Source organism: Rhinatrema bivittatum, chromosome 4, assembly GCF_901001135.1.
Source record: "Rhinatrema bivittatum chromosome 4, aRhiBiv1.1, whole genome shotgun sequence".
NCBI lineage: Eukaryota > Metazoa > Chordata > Amphibia > Gymnophiona > Rhinatrematidae > Rhinatrema > Rhinatrema bivittatum.
Genome location: NC_042618.1, coordinates 485,923,856 through 485,944,925, shown reverse-complemented (window position 1 = coordinate 485,944,925; position 21,070 = coordinate 485,923,856). Strand labels below are relative to the sequence as shown.

Below are 21,070 nucleotides of genomic sequence, written 5' to 3'. Positions count from 1 at the left end.
GATTTTATAACATGCGCGAGCAGCCGCACATATGTTATAAAATCCAGGGTCGGCGCGCGCAAGCACGTGCCGAGCCGCACAGCCTTCTTCCGTTCCCTCCGAGGCCGCTCCGAAATCTACGCCCGCGCTTAGTTTTTAAACATGCGCACAGTTCAGCAGTAATGGCCTTCCCCAGGCTTCCTTCTCTCCTCTGCTGTCTCCTCTCCCCTCCTGGGCCCAGCTTGTTATTCCCCTTCCTTAGGGAACCGTCCCAGGCCCAGGATTGCCTGCTGCTTATAGGGTTTAAGGTGAACCAGTCCAAATCTCTGGAGCCGGTACTTTAAGATTTTCTGGGGGTTTTCTCCTGGTATATCCTTTCACAATGTATTTATTTTGATTGTATATTGTGTTGCTGTTGTACAGCGGCCTCGGAGGGAATTTTCCTTCCACCCCCCCACCTGCCCCTCCCTTCCCCTACCTAACCCGCCCCCCAGCCCTACCTAAAACCCCCCCTTACCTTTAATTTTTAAGTTGCGCCTGCCTCTGGGCAGGCGTAGGTTGCGCACGCCGGCAACGTCCGGCCCGCGATCCATTTGCCACTGTGCCTGGAGGATCCGTCCCCGCCCCCGTCCTGCCCATTTTTTCAAGCCCCAGGACATACGCGCGTCCCGGGGCTTGCACGCGTTGCCAAGCCTATGCAAAATAGGCTCAGCACACGCAGGAGGCTTTTAAAAGGGTTACACGCGTAACCTTTTAAAATCCGCCCCTATATTTCATCTGCCTTTCAGTTGCCCACACTCCTAGTCTCACATGGTCCTTCTGCAGTACCTTGCAGTCCTCTGCTGTTTTAACAAAATTGAATAATTTTGTCTCAACTGCAAATCTGATCACCTGTTCATTGTTCCCTTTTCCAGATCATTTATGAATGTTAAACAGCACAGGCTCCCAGTATTAAATCCCCATTGTACTCCACTAACGAACTTTCTTTATTTAGAAAATGGACCATTTAGTCCTACCCTCTGTTTCTGGCCTTTAACCAGTTACCAATCAACAATAGAACACGTCCTCCATGAATTTGTAATGTCTTGAGAAGTCTCTTATGGGGGACTTTGTCAAATTTCTTCTGAAAATCCAAATACATTATATCAGCCGGTTTATCTTTATCTATATGTTTATTTACATATTCCAAAAATTCTAATAGATTGGTGAGACAAAACTTCCCCTTGTTAAAACCATGTTGACTCTTCCCCATTAAGCCATGGCTGTTTTTATGGCCAATAATTTAGTTTCAAGAATGGCTTCTACCATTTTGCCTAGAACCTACATCAAGCTCACCGGTAAATAATTTTCTGGATCACTCCTGTAGCCCTTTTTAAAGTCACATTGGCCATCGTCCAGTCTTCAGGAATCATGGCTATTTTAATTGAAAGATTACAGATTATTAGTAACAGATTAGCAATTTCATTTTTTGAGTTCCTTTAGAACTCTGGGTTGGAAGCCATCTCATCCTGGTGATTTGTTACTCTCTTATTTTGTCAATGTGATCTATTACATCCTTGATTGTCATAGATATTTGTTTTAGTTGCTCAGAATCTTCAGCATTAAAGAACGTTTCAGTGTGGAAATGTTCCCAACATCCTCCTCCATAAAGACGAGGCAAAGAATTCATTCAGTTTTTCTGCTATTTCCTTGTCTTCCTTAAGCACCCCTTTTGCCTCTCGGTCATCTTGCTCCCACTATCATTTTAAAGAAATTTGTAGAGACCCAAACTATGATGGAAAAAGCCAGGCCTTTATCCTTTTCCTAAAACTGAGGTAATTCATTTCCATTCTCACCTCCAAAGGTACTGAAAATCCTTTTCCTATTTATCACCTTGCACACCTCCTGCCTAGTTGGGACCAATGCCAAAGCTGCTGATATTGACCGCAGATTATGGGTAGGGTCATAATTCCTGATCTTATCTAGTAGATAGTGTTGCGATTCCGGGTCGGCCCCGGGATCGCCACTCACCACCGACGCGGTCCCGGTCCGTGCCTGCCTTGCCTCAGCCTGCTGGGGCCTCTAGCGCCGCGCTCCTGCTCCGACGGAGCAGTCGGCATCCTGCCGCGGCTGGCCCCGCCCCCTTAGACGCGCGCGCGCGTCTCAGCAGCAAATTTAAAGGGGCCAGCGCGGGAAAGTCCTGCTCCTCCCTCGGATGACGTCAGACGCTGCAGGGCTATATTAGCCCTGCAGTCCTGGGGTTCCCTGCCTTGCAACGAGGTTCCCAGGTTGTGCATGCTTCCAGTTGCGGTGTCCCTGCTTCGTCTCCAGATTTCCTTGGTTCCTGACTCGGATCGGCTTCGGTGGTTTCTCTGGCTCTTGACTCGGATCGGCTTCGGTGACTCTCTGGCTTCTGACTCGGATCGGCTTTCGGTGACTCTCTGGCTCCTGACCCCGGATCGGCTGGCAGTGATTCCTTGGTGCACGACCTGGCCTGGTGAGCGACGACCCTCTGCTTTTCATCCTTGGACTCCATCAAGACCTCATCGCTGAAGACCCGCCTAAGTCCCAGCGGCCGGGTCCCTACGGGCTCCTCCTGGGGGGACACCGGCTTCCAGGGTGAATCTCCTAAGTCCCAGCGGCCGGACTCTTACGAGCTCCTCTCGGGGGAGTACCGGCTTCCAGGGCGAAGACCATCTACCACCAGGTCAGTCTCGCCTCATCTTCATCTCCCTTCTGAGCCCTTGGTCGCATAGGGTCTTCCGTGGTTCTCCCTTCCGGCCACCTTCGAGTCTGCCTCTGCCGCCTCCCGGTCGGAACCACTGCTGCAAACCCTCACAGCACTCCATCCTTCAGTTCCGGCCAGCCCAAGGGTCCACGAAGCTAACAGATAGCAAGCACCCCCTCCATTTAATGCCTTATACATCAAAATCATTAACTTAAATTGTGCCCTCTTATCAATCGGTAACCAATGAAGGCTCATTAATAATGTTGTTGCACTCACCCATCTCAGAAGCCAAAAATTAAACGGGCTGCCATGCTTTGCACCACATATAAATGCTGTATACTTTTTTTAGGAAGACCCTCCAACACGATATTACAATAATCAAGTAATGGGCAAATTAATGCCTGAACCACCAATCTGAAAGCAGAGACCTCTAGAAAAGATCGTAACCTCCTCAACTGTCTAAGTCTGAACCAAACTCTCTGAACCACCAAAGAGATGTGGGTGTCCATACTAAAAGACTCATCTAGTAACACCCTAAATTCTTCACTTTTTTACTTCTTGCAATAAATATACCCCCATATTCAAACTGCTTCCTTTGAAACAGCTTCTCTCCCTACTTACAACCATTGCTTTCGCTGCATTCACTAAAATCTTTTGAAATTCGAAACCCCCCAATATCCTCCTTAACTCTTCATGAATTTTATTCAATGATTCAGACATACCTTCACCAAGCATATATATACTCCTCAAACCCTTGTTCCCGAATAAATGAGCCCAATGGTTGGAAAAAAAATGTTAAACAACAGAGGGGATAGGGGGTGATCCCTGAGGCACTCCACATTCTAAACTAAAAGATGCCGAAGGAACCCCCATCACTTATATTACAGATGTCCACCCTGTCAAAAAGGATGATAACCAATTCCACACCCTCCCCCCCCCCCCCCAGTCCTAGCAGCCTGCATCTCTCCAAAAGCCATGGTTTACCATATGGAAAGCTCTCGACAAATCTAACAATATCACACCACAGACATCACCCCCGATCCCTATATCTTAAAATCTCATCTTGCACTGTCGCTATAATTGTCTTTGTACCATAGCCCTTTTTGAACCCTGACTGGCACCTATCCAACCCTTCACTTCTTACAAATAACTGGATAGCTGTGAACACACTTCCTTCTCAAGTACTTTAGCTGAAAAATGGCAATTAGATATAGGACGATAGTTGCACAACTTAATCTGTTTAATCTTCAAATATTTCTAAGTCCATGTTTCCCTTTTACAAAACTAGTTTGGCCTTCTGCAACTAAATTGGGGAGTATTTGGTTTATTTTGTTAGCTAGGATTGCTGCCAAAACTTTCATGACCACTTTTATTAGAGAGATAGGCTGGTAAAGACCTCTAATGGGTCTTTGTTTTTCTTCATTAGAAACACATTAAGAGATTGCTTCATTTCAGGTGAAATAATATTCCCCAAAAGAATTGCATTACAATATTTTTCCAAAGGTGATAGCATAGAAAGCTGTAAGATTTTGTAAAGCTCTGGGCCTAGGCCAGCAAGCCCACTGGCTATTCCTAATTTAAGCCCCTGAATAATGCTGTATACTTCTGTATCCCGTATGGGAATATTTAATCTCTTCAGATGCTTTGATGACAGTTTGGGCCACTGGAAACCTTCAAAAATCCTCTTCTGAGCCTTCCCATCCACTGCTTTACAAATTCTCAAAGTATTCCAGGAATTGCTCAGTGATTGCCTCCATTGAAAAGAAAATTCAATGAGCATGGTCTTTGGTTTCAATCACCTCGTATCTGCATATAAGAACATAAGAACATAAGAAATTGCCATGCTGGGTCAGACCAAGGGTCCATCAAGCCCAGCATCCTGTTTCCAACAGTGGCCAATCCAGGCCATAAGAACCTGGCAATTACCCAAACACTAAGAAGATCCCATGCTACTGATGCAATTAATAGCAGTGGCTATTCCCTAAGTAAAATTGAATAATAGCAGTTAATGGACTTCTCCTCCAAGAACTTATCCAAACCTTTTTTGAACCCAGCTACACTAACTGCACTAATCAGGCTTTCCAGGGCAAGCATCAGGATAAGGATATGGTTGGTGCAGGTCTCGCTTTGCAACCAGAGCTATGCCCTGCTCTCTCCTTCCTGAGGAAAACTGTCTCCTTATAAATGTTACTATAGGCTTGTGGAATAGATCTGAGTACAGGTTATGAAAACTAGGATGCATGCCCAGTCTGCTTCTCCTGCTTTTTATTCTTTCTTTTTCTTTCTCCTTTTTAGTGAGGGGGTTATCCCTGCTGCTACAGATAGGGCCGGAATTTAAAAGTCCTAAGCGCACCGGGCCTATTTTAAAAAGGCCTGGCGACGCACGTAAAGCCCCGGGACGTGTGCAAGTACTGGGGCTTTCAAAAAGGGGCGGTCTGGGGGCGGTGCGGGGCGGGGTCACAGGCAGGCACAAAAGGTAAGACAAAGGTCAGGGGGGGTTAGAGTAGGGCTAGGGGGGAAAGGTTAGGGGAAGGGGTGGGAAGGTCGGCTAGGGGGAAGGGATGTTCCCTCACATCCGAATTCGGAGCGGCTTGGGAGGGAACGGGAGAAGGCAGCACGGCTCGGCGCGCACAAGGTGCACAATTGTGCATCCCCTTGCATGCGCCAACCCCCGATTTTATAACTTGCGCGTGCCTGCGTGCGCAAGATATAAAATCGGGCGTACATGTGTGCGCACCAGGTAGCGTGTGCACATGTACGCCTGCGCGCACCTTTTAAAATCTACCCCATAATCTATACCATATGTTTGAGTTCCAGAGATTCTTTTTCATTCTTTTTATCAACTGCCTTTTCTAGCTTAAGCAATTGAATTGACATGTTGACTGTTCAGAGTTATTAGTTGCGAGACGACTGCTTGGGCACACCTCAGAGGGGAGGAGTAGGAGATGGGTTTGTAGTCCTTAAGAGAGCCTTGTTGAAAGGGTTGGATAAGAACATAAGGCTTTGTTGCGGAGCACGCCCTCAGGCCTGGTTAGGAGCTCGGAGCGCAGTCCCATCTAAGGAAGATGTCAGCCCTTGGGCCATGGCATGGCTCAGGGCGGAGCCTCAAGACACACCGCGGGAAGTGAGCTGATACAAGCACGGGTGGAGCAGGGCTGGAGCGAAAACAAGGCAAGGATTCCGGAACAGGAACTAGGCAGGCTCAGCCCTCCACTGGACCTACACGCACCAATGAGATCCAGCAACACAATGCTGATCTTGAGAGTAGCCCTCTGACCACTCAATAGTAGGGATGTGAATCATTTTTTGACGATTTAAAATATCGTCCGATATATTTTAAATCGTCAAAAATCGTTAAGAGGCGATATTTAATAGGAATTCCCCCGATTTATCGTCAAAAATCGTAAATCGAGGGGAGGGGGAGGGCGGGAAAACCGGCACACTAAAACATCCCTAAAACCCACCCCGACCTTTTAAAATAAATCCCCCACCCTCCCGAACCCCCCCAAAATGTCTTAAATTACCTGGGGTCCAGGGGGGGGGCCCCGTTGTGATCTTCCACTCTCGGGCCACGAGTGCGTTGATAGAAAATGGCGCCGGCGCTACCTTTGCCCTGTCATATGACAGGGCAAAGGTAGCGCCGGCGCCATTTTGGTTCCTGTCCCCGACGTCACGAGCGTAGAAGATCGCTCCCGGACCCCCGCTGGACCCCCAGGGACTTTTGGCCAGCTTGGGGGGGCCTCCTGACCCCCACAAGACTTGCCAAAAGTCCAGCGGGGGTCCGGGAACAACCTCCTGCACTCGAATCGTGTTGCTGTAATGAAAAATGGCGCCGGCCTTACGGCTGGCGCCATTTTGCCGTACGGCAATATGGCCATATGGCCGGCGCCATTTTTCATTTCGGCAACACGATTCGAGTGCAGGAGGTCGTTCCCGGACCCCCGCTGGACTTTTGGCAAGTCTTGTGGGGGTCAGGAGGCCCCCCCAAGCTGGCCAAAAGTCCCTGGGGGTCCAGTGGGTGTCCGGGAGCGATCTTCTATGCTCGTGACGTCGGGGACAGGAACCAAAATGGCGCAAAGGTAGCACCGGCGCCATTTTCTATCAACGCACTCGTGGCCCGAGAGTGGAAGATCACAAAGGGACCCCCCCACTGGACCCCAGGTAATTTAAGACATTTTGGGGGGGTTCGGGAGGGTGGGGGATTTATTTTAAAGGGTCGGGGTGGGTTTTAGGGATGTTTTAGTGTGCCGGTTTTCCTGCCCTCCCCCGATTTACGATTTACACGATATTTTAAAAAACAAAACCGCGACGATCCGATTCCCTCCCCCCCCCCAGCCGAAATTGATCGTTAAGACGATCGATCACACGATACACATCTCTACTCAATAGCCCTTCCGGACCCATCACTGGGGAAGGACGAGTGCGTGAGGCCAGATGGAGGCTGAGGGCAGGAACATTTATTTATTTATTTATTTATTTAAAGAGTCTTCTATACCGATGTCAGTCGAAACATCACCTCGATTTACATGGAACAAAAGCAACGGAAATTACAAGTAACAGGGGAAGGGTAGGGGGTACAAAAAACCAATAGGAGAGCAGAGAAGCATAGGAACAATTAACAAGTGAACTATAATGTCATAAGAACAAGTTCATAGTCAAATTCAGGTCATGATCCATCACAATTCAATATTCATCAAGGGTGTTGGGGAAAGGCTTGTTTGAATAGCCAGGTTTTGAGCTGGGCTCTGAATTTGGTGATGCAAGGTTCAAGTCTGAGGTGGGTTGGGAGTGAGTTCCAGTGCATAGGTCCAGCAATGGAGAGGGCCCGATCCTTTGTAGCTGTGAGGTGTGCTTTCTTTAGGGATGGCACATGGAGGGACCCTTTGTTAGTGGTCCTTGTCAGTCGATTTGAGCAGGCAAATTGGAGGGGATCTACCAGCCAGTTGGAGTGATGGGAATATAAGGCTTTATGGATAATGGTCAGGGATTTAAAGAGGATGCGGGAGGGAATAGGGAGTCAGTGTAGGTCCTTCAGTATATGAAGACTTGGACGAAGACTAAGGATACTCGGAGGATTCAGACGTAGACTTGGATACTCAGGAGACTCAGACGAAGACTTGGATACTCAGGAGACTCGGACGAAGACTTGGATATTCAAACAAGGACTCAGGATACTTAGAAGACTCAGAAGTTTCAGGCAAGGATTCAAGAGTAAGGCGAAAGTACTGGGTGAGAATTGCATCGCAGCGTGCCCTACACAGCCGCCCATGGCTGGTCGCGGACCACGCTGAACGCGAAGCAGACTCCAGGCAAAGACGTGGAACTTGAGACTGGAACATGATGAAGATTCAGTAGAGGCCTGCACTGGCGCGCTCCCTACGCAGCCGCCTGTGGCTGGTCGCGGACCACGCTGGAACGGAGCAGAGTCTGGCAGAGTCTTAGGCATGGACGGATGCAGGCACAGGGAACTCCGTAGACCGGGAACAGGATACTCAGGAACAAGGCTTTAAAAACAGAAGTCTCCTGGAGGCTTGCACTGCAGATGAGAAGAAGGCCTTGTACCATGACGCACCCTACACAGCCATCGCATGGGGTGGTCACGGACCATGACATGGTACACCAAGAGAGGTGGACAGACGAGGGACCTGGGAACTGAATGAAGAGCTGAAGATGAGACGGACGGAGTCAAGACAGGAACATCGGACATCAAGAGCAAGGAACATGGCACCTCAGGACACAGGACATCTGGACACAGAATATCTGGAACATCAGGAACAAAAGACAGGCAACGAGGGAGCTCCGACAAGGGACGAGACCAGCCCATCTCTATGGAACTCCTTACCCCTCAATCTAAGAACTCAATTCGACACCAAAACATTCAAAAAAGCCTTAAAAACCTGGCTTTTTACCAGAGCCTTCTCAGATGATCTTAACCACCAACACCAACAGACTCCCAACCAGACAACGCCAAAGAAAACTGAGACACCACCCTATCAACCCATGAAGGAACAATAAAACCACGAACTCTACAATAGACATCTAAGAACTTTTTCCTATATAAAACTAACCCCTCTATTACCTCCCTAATGTTACCCATCTTTATCTTTGAAATTCTTTGTTAAAACTCTGTTACTCTCCTAATATGTTTTGTCCTGTAAACTGTTATGATGGCAAAACTGAATATACGGTATACAAACATGTTAAAATAAAATAATAAATAAATAAAATAACATCAAGGAAACGAAGTTCAGGAACACGAAGAACATGGAATGAAGATCCATCAAGGCACAGGAGACCAGGGAAGACCTGGATCAGAAGGAAGAACACAGACGCTGTGCAAACCCGATCTGAAGGCACTGAAGAATGGCAGACAGGACCCTTTTATAGAGCAGAAGCAGGAACAGGCTGATGACATCACTGATAAGGGCCACGGGGCTTTTCCCGCAACTGGCCCTTTAAATACCTAATAGAGGCGCGCGCCCGCACCTATGCAGAGGCCAGGAAGAGGACAGACACGCTGGTGGCATCCCGCCACCTGGGAGGCCCGAGATGGAGCAGCTCCCTGCCGGGAAGTGGGAGAGGAGGCACAGGCAGCGGCAAGGACGGCTTCCCTGCTGTCCGAGGACCCCGGCAGCAGCTCCAGCTGTAAAGACGGAGCAGGAGCGGCAGCAGCAGCTTAACCCAGGGAGGAAGGCTCCCGATGGCTGCATGGAGTCGGCAGCGGCCTGGCTGGCTGCATTGCTGGAAGGTAAGTGGGGGGACTGCCCGTGGCACGCGGGCAGTACCACAACAGGCTTACCATACTGGGTCAGACCAAAGGTCCATCAAGCCCAGTATCCTGTTTCCAACAGTGGCCAAGCCAGGTCACAAGTAGCTGGCAGGATCCAAGGGGTAGAAGGATACTAAGCTGCTTATCCCAGGGATAAGAAGTGGATTTCTGCAACTCTACCTTAATAATGGTTTATGGACTTTTCCTCCAGGAACTTGTGCAAACCTTTTTAAATGCAATTACAGTAATAGCTTTCACCACATCCTCTGCAGCAAATTCCAGAGTTTAAATATGCATTGAGTAAAAAAATATTTTCTCTTATTAGGTTTAAATGTATAACCCAGTAACTTCATTGTATGCCCCTGCTCTTTGCACTTTTTGAAAGAGTAAACAACTGATTAATGTTTACTTGTTCCATTCCACTCATTATTTTATAGACCTCTATCTTATCTCCCCTCAGCCGTCTCTTCTCCAAGCTGAACAGCCCTAACCTCTTTAGCCTTTCCTCATAGGGGAATCATTCATCCCCTTTATCATTTTGACCACCCTTCTCTGTACCTTTTCTAATTATGATATATATTTTTTGAGATGCAGTGACCAGAACTGCACACAATATTCAAGATGAGGATGCACCATGGAGTGATACAGAGACATTATGATATTCTCTGTTTTATTCTCCATCCCTTTCCTAATAATCCCCAGCATTCTGTTTGTGTATGATATATGAACACAAGATGAGGATGCACCATAGAGTGATACAGAGGCATTATGATGTTCTCTGTTTTATTCTCCATTCCTTTCCTAATAATCCTTAGCATTCTGTTTGTGTATGATATATGAACACAAGATGAGGTCTCACCATGGAGTGATACAGAGGCATTATGATATTCTCTGTTTTATTATCCATTCCTTTCCTAATAATCCCCAGCATTCTGTTTGTGTATGATATATGAACACAAGATGAGGATGCACCATGGAGTGATACAGAGGCATTATGATATTCTCTGTTTTATTCTCCATTCCTTTCCTAATAATCCCCAGCATTCTGTTTGTGTATGATATATGAACACAAGATGAGGATGCACCATGGAGTGATACAGAGGCATTATGATATTCTCTGTTTTATTCTCCATTCCTTTCTTAATAATCCCTAGCATTCTGTTTGCTTTTTTGGCTGCTGTTGCTGCTGCACACTGAACAGAAGATTTCAATAGAGATGCGAATCGTGTGCCAGATCATCTTAACGATCAGGTTCGGCTGGGGGGGGAGGGGGAGAAATCTGATCGATAAGATATGTGAATTGGAATCGTTTCCAATTCCAATTCACATCGCTAATTCTGGTGGTTTAGGGAGGCCCGCGCCGCTAAAAAAAAGCTCTACAATGGACTGAGGGGCTTACACAGGAACTCCCACACATGCTGTGGAGCAAAAGCTCTGCTGAGCTCAGAGAAAGGGGACCATTTGGCACCATCAGATGACATTACCCTACATATCATGGCTAATTCATCCTGTTGTCTATGGAGAACCCTGTTTATAGTAAACAAACTTGCTATCACAGGATACTGAAAGGAAAAAAATTCCCAGGTGTTGGAATCTTTACACTGTTGGAGCCTGGAACTGGATTTGATTTGATGAGGTGTCCTAGTGCTTGACAAATTTTTGATTTTGATGTATTATATGATAGAGTAATCTTAAAATACCTTTTTTTTATATCGTAAACACAATTACTTTTGTCTCTCATAGGTAGCTGCTAAGAGACCAGGTTCCTTGAAGAAATCGGCACAGCAGTTTCTCTTAATGTGGTCCTGTTTTGGAACAAGAGTGATTCGAGATATGACACTGCACAGTGCACCAAGTTTTGGTACAGAGAATTCATGCTATTAATTAAGTTGACTTAGAAAATAACACTGCTATTACTAGCAATGGTAACATGGAATAGACTTAGTGTTTGGGTACTTGCCAGGTTCTTGTGGCCTGGTTTGGCCACTGTTGGAAACAGGATGCTGGGCTTGATGGACCCTTGGTCTGACCCAGTATGGCTTGTTCTTATGTGGTCAGGGAACTCTTTCTTCATGCGACCATTCAGGCTAAAAGCAGAACCGCCCCCCCCCCTTTTTCGGGGGGGGGCGGTTTCTCCAGAGCCCCCTCCCCATTTTTCACCCCAACCCTATCCCTCCCACCCCACTCTGTACCTTAAATCTGATTTTTCCATATGGCCCTGATAATGGCAGAGTCCTACCACAATCTGGGCCCGGCCCTTCAGCTTTGCCATTGCTAGGCATGTTTAAAGTTATCTGGTTACCATTAGCTGGATAAGGCTATAGTTATGGTTAAATTGGTATGCTGCCCCTATGTGGGGCAGCTCACAACAAACACACACAATAAAAGCATAAATTAATAAAATATTTTTAAAAAGATCAACATAACATAGATATAACCAATCGACAGAGTCTTAAAAACCAAGTCATCAAGAAGCAGCATTTACCTTATCTAAACAGTCAAGTAAATGCTAAGCACGAAGAAAAAAATTAGGAAATGATAAAAAAATCATATAGAAATTTAAGTTTAAACAAAAGCAAACTATCTTTAATAGTAAGCTTGTTCAAAAATTAAGGTTTTTAATTATTTCTTAAAAGTTTTCAGACAGTTTTAAACAGGGATATCAATGGGACATTTATCCTAACTTAGCTGGATAACTTGTCCACTAAATGTCCTACTGAATATGGAACCCCAATGTCTTTAACACAGTTCAAAACAAATTAAGGGGTAAAAGTGGTTTCAAAGATTTCAACATCTTATAAAATGCCACTTTTGCTGAATAGCAAATATGTGGCTTCAATAGTCGGAAGTCTAAAATCACCACTAATCTATGTACTTTGGGTAGAGTGGACAATTGAGTGTACTCATAATGAATGGATTCATGGATTCATGGTTTTCTGGACGTTCAAAGATAGTTCATTATTAGTTAACATCAAGTCCTTAGTCATTAGTGCATTTAGTGTAGCTGGGTTTATAAAAGGTTTGGATAAGTTCTTGGAGGAGAAGTCCATTAACTTCTATTAATCAAGTTGACTTAGGGAATAGCCACTGCTATTACTGGCATAAGTAGCATGGGATTTACTTAGTGTTTGGGTACTTGCCAGGTACTTGTGACTTGGATTGGCCACTGTTGGAAACAGGATGCTGAGCTTGATGGACCCTTGTTCTGACCCAGTATGACAATTTCTTATGTTCTTATGTTCTTAATCTGTGGCATACAATCAGAAAAGAGCTTCTCTGGAAGCGCATCACACCTCTCACAGGGAAGATAAAGCTGGATGTCATTGCCTGAAGAACCTGCCCTAATGAGGAAAGATAAAATTTAAAAAAGACCGAGGACACTTCAAAGCCCTGTGGAACTTCTGAGGTTAAGTCACTCCAGGAAAAGCATTGTGTACCAAGCTGAATGTGCTATCTTCGGACCTGCAAGAACAAAACCAGCTGAACCTCAAGCCCATATAGGCGAGAAATAAGTATATGATGACAGAATTAGCCGACATGTCAACTTGAACAAGAATTCCCAACCCACCATGCTCCAAACTAAGGAAGAGTGTATCCAATAAGGGAAGAAATAAGAATTCAGCATTATGTGCTTTCCTAATGCCATATTAACCATCATCCAGCACCTTAGAGTCACACAAATATTCATCCAGCTCTGAGAGAATTCTTTTCCAAACGTTTAGCTATGATGGACATGTTAGAATTGGGCAGATAGTTAAAAACCCCAAGGGCAGAAATATTAATATTTTTCTGAATTGGTCTAACTGTAGTTTGTTTTAACTGATTGGTTCTCTAAAAAACCTATAAGCAATGTTCCTGACAATAACAAGAGAGACTTCCTTCACCCCCCTAACAATGCCAAAAAGGCATAGATCAAGAGGCGAGGAAGCTGACTTCAAACTCGTAATAACAGAAGTAATTTTTTTCAAAATGACTAGACACATCTGCGACTGACCTTCAGTCAGTATAGAAGTAACTGAGGTAGCCTATATATCGGGAACAAATCCCAATCGTTATTAAATATTAGCAACCTTTTCCTCAAAATAGACTGCAAGAACATCACGTTCAGACATTTTCTGCCCTTCTAGTACCAGCTCTGATGTTAAATATTTTATTGCGGCAAATAGCTCATAAGGTCTTTTTGACAGATATCTCAATCAGCTTGGAACAATATTCACTCTTTACCTGAGAGCAGATTAACCTTGTTATTTACCGGTGCGGAGCCACCTCCCCGGGCTCGCTGGCCATGGCGGTCAGCCACCTCCGGCACTCCTCTTCATGGCCGCCACGCGGCTATGACGCGTTTCAGGGCCTGCCGACACGCCAGCTGCTTCCTGTGCGGGCCCCTCCTCCTTAGGCCCGTGCCCGCCTCTCTCTACCTAATTTAAAGGGACCACGAGAGGAAATTGCCACGGCCCCTCCTGCTGACCCTACCTGGTTCTCTTTCTATTTAAGGCAAGGTCTGCCCCACAGACCTTGCCTTGGCTTCTTGGCTTCCTGGTTTTGTCTCCTGTTCCTCCACGGAGGATATCTCCTGCTTTTGGACCTGCCTGACGTTACTTGGAACCTGACCCTCGCTTGGAACCTTGACTCCGAAGACTGTTACCTGTCCTGACCTTTCGCCTGGAACTTTGACTCCAAAGACGCTGCCTGTCCCGACCTTTCGCCTGGAATCTCGACTCTGAAGATTGCCGCCTGTCCCGACCCTGAGCCTGGAAGTTTGTCTACGAGAATTGCCGCCTGTCCTGACCCTCGCCTGGTCTCCTGCTTCAAGTGGTGCAGTCCACTCTGGCTCTCGCTCTTTGCTCCAGCCTTCCGTCCACTTCTGGCCAATGGCCTGGTATACATTCCAGCGTCTCCTCTTCACTCAGAGACCCCACGTAAGTCCAGCTGGCCCCGGTACCCAAGGGCTCAACCTGAGGGGAACGTGTGCTGGTAGTGGTGAAGCTCCTGCGGGGGTCTCTGCTTCATCCCGGCCTTGTCTTCTGACGGTAGGGACCTGTGGGGGCTTCTCCCCAGGTGGCACCAACTCCACCTCAGGGTCCACCTTTCAGAATCATAACAGTAAGCCAAGGTCATGGATCCGGCGGAGGCTTTGGCCCTACAAGCCATTCCAGGCTTGGCCCAGAAAATCCTGGAGCAACAGCGAGTTCTAGAGACCTTGGCGTCCTCCATGGAGTGCCTCAACGCCCGCTTGGACTCCGTGGCCACTGCAGGTGCAGCTCCTCCACCGGCACCGACTCCTCCCATGATGTAGGTACCCACTCACCAGGCGATCTCGTTGCCAGCCCTTCCACGCTACGCCAGTGACCCCCGCCAGTGTCAGGGGTTCCTTAACCAGTGCAGCATGCACTTCTGTCTCCAATCCTCCCTATTTCTGGACAGTGCGACAAAAACCATATATATTCTATGGAAGGCATGGATGACAGGCACCCGCCGGCACTGACCTTCTACATATCCACCAAGGGGGATGTTCTCTTTCTGATTACACAATTGAATTCAGAACCCTAATTTCGGAACTCCACTGGGAGGCGAGCTGTCTCTGGACCATATTTCTCGATGGACTGTCTGAGCTGCTGGCTCAGGAGCTTCCCCTCTTGCTGGACTTTCTCATTGAGCTAGCAACCCGTATTGATTGCCGCCTGCAAGAAAGGGCTCGCGAATTACAGGGCCAGAGAAGATGACGGAAGCTTCCAGTCTTCCATGACCGTCTTCTCCCATCTCCCAGCCTGCTCCAACCACAGAGGAAACTGTTGAAGAACCCATGCAGTTAGGACGCATTTCCCCGGAGGAATGGCTGAGGTGCCATAAGGCAGGCCTCTGTCTCTACTGTGGAGGATCCGACCATCTCATTGCTCTCTTCCCAATTTGTCCAGTAAACTCCAGGGCCTAGATTACACTGGGGGATTCACCCTAGGCAGAACCTCACCAGTACCCCCACTCACCTTGCCTGTGACTATCTCCCTGGAAGGCCACAAATTCTCCATGTTAGCCCTGATTGACTCTGGGGCCGGAGGAAATTTCATCATGCGGAACGTTCTGGAGCAGTTGCACATTCCTACTCATCCATGCCCTAAACCTTTGACTCTCTCTTCCATTCACGGGGACCCCCTCCCAGGGAGAATTATGCATCTCACAGTTCCTCTGGAGTGCCGCATTGAACCAGGCCATACGGAACATCTCTCCTTATACATTATCCCAAAGGCCATCCACCCGGTTGTACTTGGCATACCTTGGCTGCAGCGTCACAACCTTTAGAAGGGGTTTATCTGATGGTTGATTTCTTCAGCCAGGGCCGGCTTCTTCTTCGTCATTAAGAAAGATGGGACCTTACAGCCTTGCATCAACTTTTGCGTTCTGAATGCCATCACCATCAAGGACACATACCCGTTGCCTCTGATAGCCAAACTCTTTGACTGCCTGCAAGGAGCTAGGGTTTTCTCGAAATTAGACCTTTGTGAGGCCTACAACCTAATCCAGATACGAGAGAGTGACGAATGGAAAAAGACCTTCAATACCCACGACAGCTATTATGAATACCTTGTCATGCCATTCGGACTTACCAACATCCCCACTGTCTTCCAAAACCTTGTGAATGAGATATTCCGAGACCTCCTCTATGAGTGCGTAGTGGTCTACCTAGATGACATCCTGATATTCTCCCGAGACCTGCTCACGCATCGACAGCATGTCACTCAAGTCCTGCAACACCTGAGGGAGAACCAACTTTACGCAAAGTTATAGAAGTGTACTTGTGAGAGGGAGTCCTTACCCTTCCTGGGGTACATCGTCTCTAATTGCAGCTTCCAGATGGATCCAGCCAAGCTGAGATGTATCCAGGAATGGCCTTAACCTAGTGGTCTACTAGCCCTTCAGCGCGTCCTCGGCTTCACAAACTACTATTGTACTTTCATTTGGAACTTCTCCAAGCTGACAGCACCCCTCACAGCCCTAACCTGTAAGGGGGCAAATATCAAAGCTTGGCCTCCGAGGCAGAAGAGGCCTTCCAGGCCTTCAAGAGGTCCTTCCTGCAGAGACCTTGCCTCCAGCACCCAGACCCCAGACGTCCATTTACGGTGGAGGTGGATGCCTCCTCTGAGGGAGTAGGAGCGGTCCTCAGCCAGAATGACACCTCTGGGACCTTACATCCCTGTTCTTTCTTCTCGAAGAAGTTCACTCTGGGGGAGCGCAATTATTCTATCAGCGACAAAGAACGCCTAGCCATTAAGCTCACGTTCGAGGAGTGGCGTCAATGGCTGGAAGGGGCACAACACCGTATCTCTGTGTACACGGACCATAAGAACCTGGTGCACCTCCAACAAGCCCAGTGTCTGAACCCTCGCCAAGCCCGCTGGGCGCTCTTTTTCACACACTTCAATTTTGAACTCCGCTACTGCAAGATAGCAAAAACATTAAAGCTGATGCTCTATCCCATTCCTTCTCTTCTGAGGACACGGAGGAACCTATTCAGCAAATCATTGACCTGGCTTGTATTGTCCTCTCCGCCACGCAAATGGTCCCGCCAGGGAAGACTGTGGTCCCTAAGAGACTTCGTAGTAAGGTTCTAGCCTGGACACATGACTCCCAGGTCAGCGGACATCCAGGAAGGGCTCTGACCCAAGCCCTTCTCCAACAGCATTACTGGTGGCCCGAGATGCATAAAGATAATCGTGCATTGGTCGACTCGTGCTCCATCTATGCTCAGCACAAAATCCTGGCAGGGAAAACGTGGGGCTTATTACAACCTCTACCGACCCCCACAAAGCCATGGATACACATCTCCATGGACTTCATTGTGGATCTTCCCCCCTTTGAGGGCAACACAGTGATATGGGTAGTGGTTGACTGCTTTTCTAAGATGGCACTCTTTACGCCTTTACCCGGTCTCCCTTCAGCTCCCCGTCTGGCCCAGCTATTCATGCTTCACATCTTCCGTCTCCATGGGATACCGCATCACATCACGTCCGACCGCAGCTCCCAGTTCACGGTCAGATACTGGCTCAACCTCTGCAAAAAAATTCACATCTCCCTGGACTTCACCACCGCTTTCCATCCTCAAGTCAACGGCCAGATGGAACGAATTAACTGTACCTTAAAACAATTTTTACGATTGTACATGAACACAAGCCAGGATGACTGGGCAGCACTTCTTCCCTGGGAAGAGTTCTCCCACAACTTGCACCCCTGTACCTCAACTGGGGCCTCACCCTTTCAAATCGTCTGAGAGACAACCCAGTCTGCCATTACCTCTGCTATTGTCTGTCCCTTCGCCCGCAGCCCAGTTGATGGCAATACAACTAAGAGGCTCTGGGCTCACATCCAGAAGATGCTACTAGAGGCGGCTCGCACGGCTAACAAATTTGCAGATCGATATCGAAGACCAGCTCCCCGGTTCCAACCAGGAGAGAAGGTGTGGCCAGCACCAGGCACATCCATCTAAGGATCCCATCTATACGACTGGCTCCTCACTACATTGGTCCCTTCCCGGTGCTTCAGCAGCTAGGGCCCGTGACCTACCAGCTTTGCCTGCTAGCCACCCTGAAAATTCATAACTCCTTCCATGTGTCTCTTTTGAAACCTCTGGTCCTCTCCTGGCTTACCCGGAAAGTTCCCAAAACTCCACAGCTGAGGGCGGAGGAGGAGACCATATACGAAGTCCGCAAGATCCTCAATGTCAGGAAGTGAGGCCATAGGTGGGAGTAGCTCCTAGCCTGGGAGGGATTAGGGCTTGAACTCTTGGGAACCAGCTACTAACATTCTAGACAAGGACCTTATTAAGAGATTCCACGCTAATCACCGAGGAAAAACCAGACCTTCCAGGAGGAAGTCTAAAGGAGGGGGTACCATTATGGCCGCCGGCCACCTCCCCGGGCTCGCTGGCTGCAGCGGTCAGCCGCCTCCAGCACTCCTATTCACAGCTGCCACACAGCAAAGCCACGTTTCAGGGTCTGCTGACATGCCAGCTGCTTCCTGTGCGGGCCCTTCCCCCTTAGGCCCACGCGTGCCTCTCTCTACCCAATTTAAAGAGAACATGGCAGGAAATTGCCACAGCTCCGCCTGCTGACTCCATGTGGTTCTTTTTCTATTTAAGGCAAGGTCTGCCCCACAGACCTTGCCTTGGCTTCTTGGCTTCCTGGTTTTGTATCCTGTTCCTCCATTGAGGATATCTCCTGTTTTTGGCCCTGCCTGACATTGCTTGGAGCATGACCCTTGCTTGGAACCTTGATTCCAAAGATTGCTGCCTGTTCCAACCTTTCGCTTGGAACCTCGACTCCGAAGATTGCCGCCTGTCTCGACCCTGTGCCTGGAAGTTCATCTAAGAGTATTGCCACCTATCCTGACCCTCGCCTGGTCTCCTGCTTCAAGTGGTATGATCCGCTCTGGCTCTCGCTCTTCACTACAGTCTTCCGTCCACTTCTGACCCCAGGCCTGGTATCCATTCCAGCATCTTCTCTTCACTCAGAGGCCCCACGAAAGTCCAGCCAGCCCCGGTACCCAAGGGCTCAATCTGAGGGGAACATGGGCTGGTAGTGGTGAAGCTCCTGCGGGGTCTCTGCTTCATCCCAGCCTCGCCTTCTGATGGTGGGGACCTGTGGGGGCTCTTCCACAGATGGAGCCAACTCCACCTCGGGCAAGGAGTCTACCTTTCAGAATCATAACAAACCTGTAATTATGTAATGAAAACCGATAGCATAACTGAGAGCCAGCTTCCTTCCCTTTTCTCCATCGCCTTTCAAACTTATGTAGAGACTTCCATTAGTCTACTAAGGCCAAGGAGAGCATCTCTTATCTCTTACCCAGGCTTCCTGCTGAGGTCCAATTTATCTATCATCTCAATGGGGGCCCTGCCTCAGTCCTAGGAAATACTGTGGGTTCTTCACTTGCCTGATCATCTCCCAGCCACAGGTGGTTCCTTATAGACCCATCAGGACTCTTTGATCATCACAATGGGAATTACTTAGTCTCCCATCCCCTCATGAGATAAGGTTAGAAAACATGAAACAGACTACTTTCCAATACCGGGCTCCAATAACGGGAAACAAGCTCCCTTTAGACTTAAGAACAAAGAAGAACTACGTCAAATTTCTTAAAGCCTAGTTGTTTGTACAGGTCTTTAACTAATTTTACTGATCATGTTTTTTAGTCTAATTAGGAAGATTTTATTATATATCTTTTTATCTTATAGTTTACCTTATTTATTGGTTTGTGTAATTGTTGTTGTGTAGCATCTTTTATGTTGAGATTGTTGTATTGAAGTTTATATTTGATTGTACACCAATTTGATCTTCTTTTTAGAAAATCAGTATATACAATAAAATTACCACCGAGTGCAAGAAAAACTGTTTGCAATTTAAAGTAATTATTTTCTATCTGTTAATTGAACTGCCTATTCTTTCCCCTGCCTCTTCTTTCCCCTCACCAATTACAACATTTCTCTTTTTTACTCAACGCACAATTAAACTCTGAAATTTATTACCAGAGGATGTGGTTAGTGCAGTTAGTATAGCTGTGTTTAAAAAAAGATTGGATAAGTTCTTGGAGGAGAAGTCCATTACCTGCTATTAAGTTCACTTAGAGCAGAGCTTTCCAAACTGTGTGTCGGGACACGTTAGTGTGTCGCCTGCAGTGTGCAGGTGTGTCGCACAAGCCTGGTCAACTCTGATGCGAGTTTGGGCTTTTTTTTTTCTAGAGATTCACTTTTTTTTTTCAGTTTATGGGTTGCTTATTATTGGGTGATTTTTGCTGTCAATCGCTTTTTTGGGGGGGGGCTTGGTGGGTGGAACGAGCCCAGCCATCCTTGCATTGGCTGCTGCTGCCGATGAGGCCTGGCCATGAGGAGTACTGACTGCAAGCAGCAGTGTCTGGTGATCATGGAAGGGAGTGAAGCACTTAACTGGCAACAATCAAAAAGACGAGGTACATGAGTGTGGGGGCCAGACATGTGCTGGGGGGAGAGAGATGAGTGAGTGGGGGGCAAACGTGCTGGGGGGACAGACATGTGCTTGAGGGGGAGAGATATGAGTGTGTGGGGGCCAGACATGTGCTGGGGGGAGGAGAGAGATGAGGGTGTGGGGGACAGACAATTTGTTTTATTATTGTTTCTCATAAATTATAACAATAACATGAATCTTGGAATATATATTTTTAATATAAATTTAAGGTTTTCATGAGATAGGTTGTGTCGTGAAACATTTTATGTATATATTTAAGGAAACATACATAAATTGTCGAAATATGTTTCGTTCGTTTAACCTTTAACCTCTGGTTTACTAGTAGACTGAATTACCGTGTCGTGAAATTATGTTTGTCTAAAAAGTGTGTCACCAACATGAAAAGTTTGGAAAGCTCTGACTTAGAGAATAGCCACTGCCATTAGCGATGGTAACATGGAATAGACTTAGTTTTTGGTTACTTGCCAGGTTCTTATGGCCTGGATTGGCCACTGTTGGAAACAGGATGCTGGGCTTGATGGACCCTTGGTCTGACCCAGTATGGCATTTTCTTGTGTTCTTATGTTCTTATCCACTTGAGATTTAAGTACGCTACATAATTTTGTGTCATTCACAAATTTGATC

General features: G+C 47.3%; 1 protein-coding gene across 1 annotated transcript in view; it reads left to right on the top strand.

The window, feature by feature from the left end:
- RFX4 (regulatory factor X4) overlaps window positions 1-21,070 on the top strand; it is a 501,498-nt gene that overhangs the window by 252,444 nt on the left and 227,984 nt on the right. Inside the window, 1 exon segment of the mRNA XM_029597552.1 lies at window positions 11,199-11,316. Within this exon segment, the coding sequence (XP_029453412.1) occupies window positions 11,199-11,316 (118 nt within the window).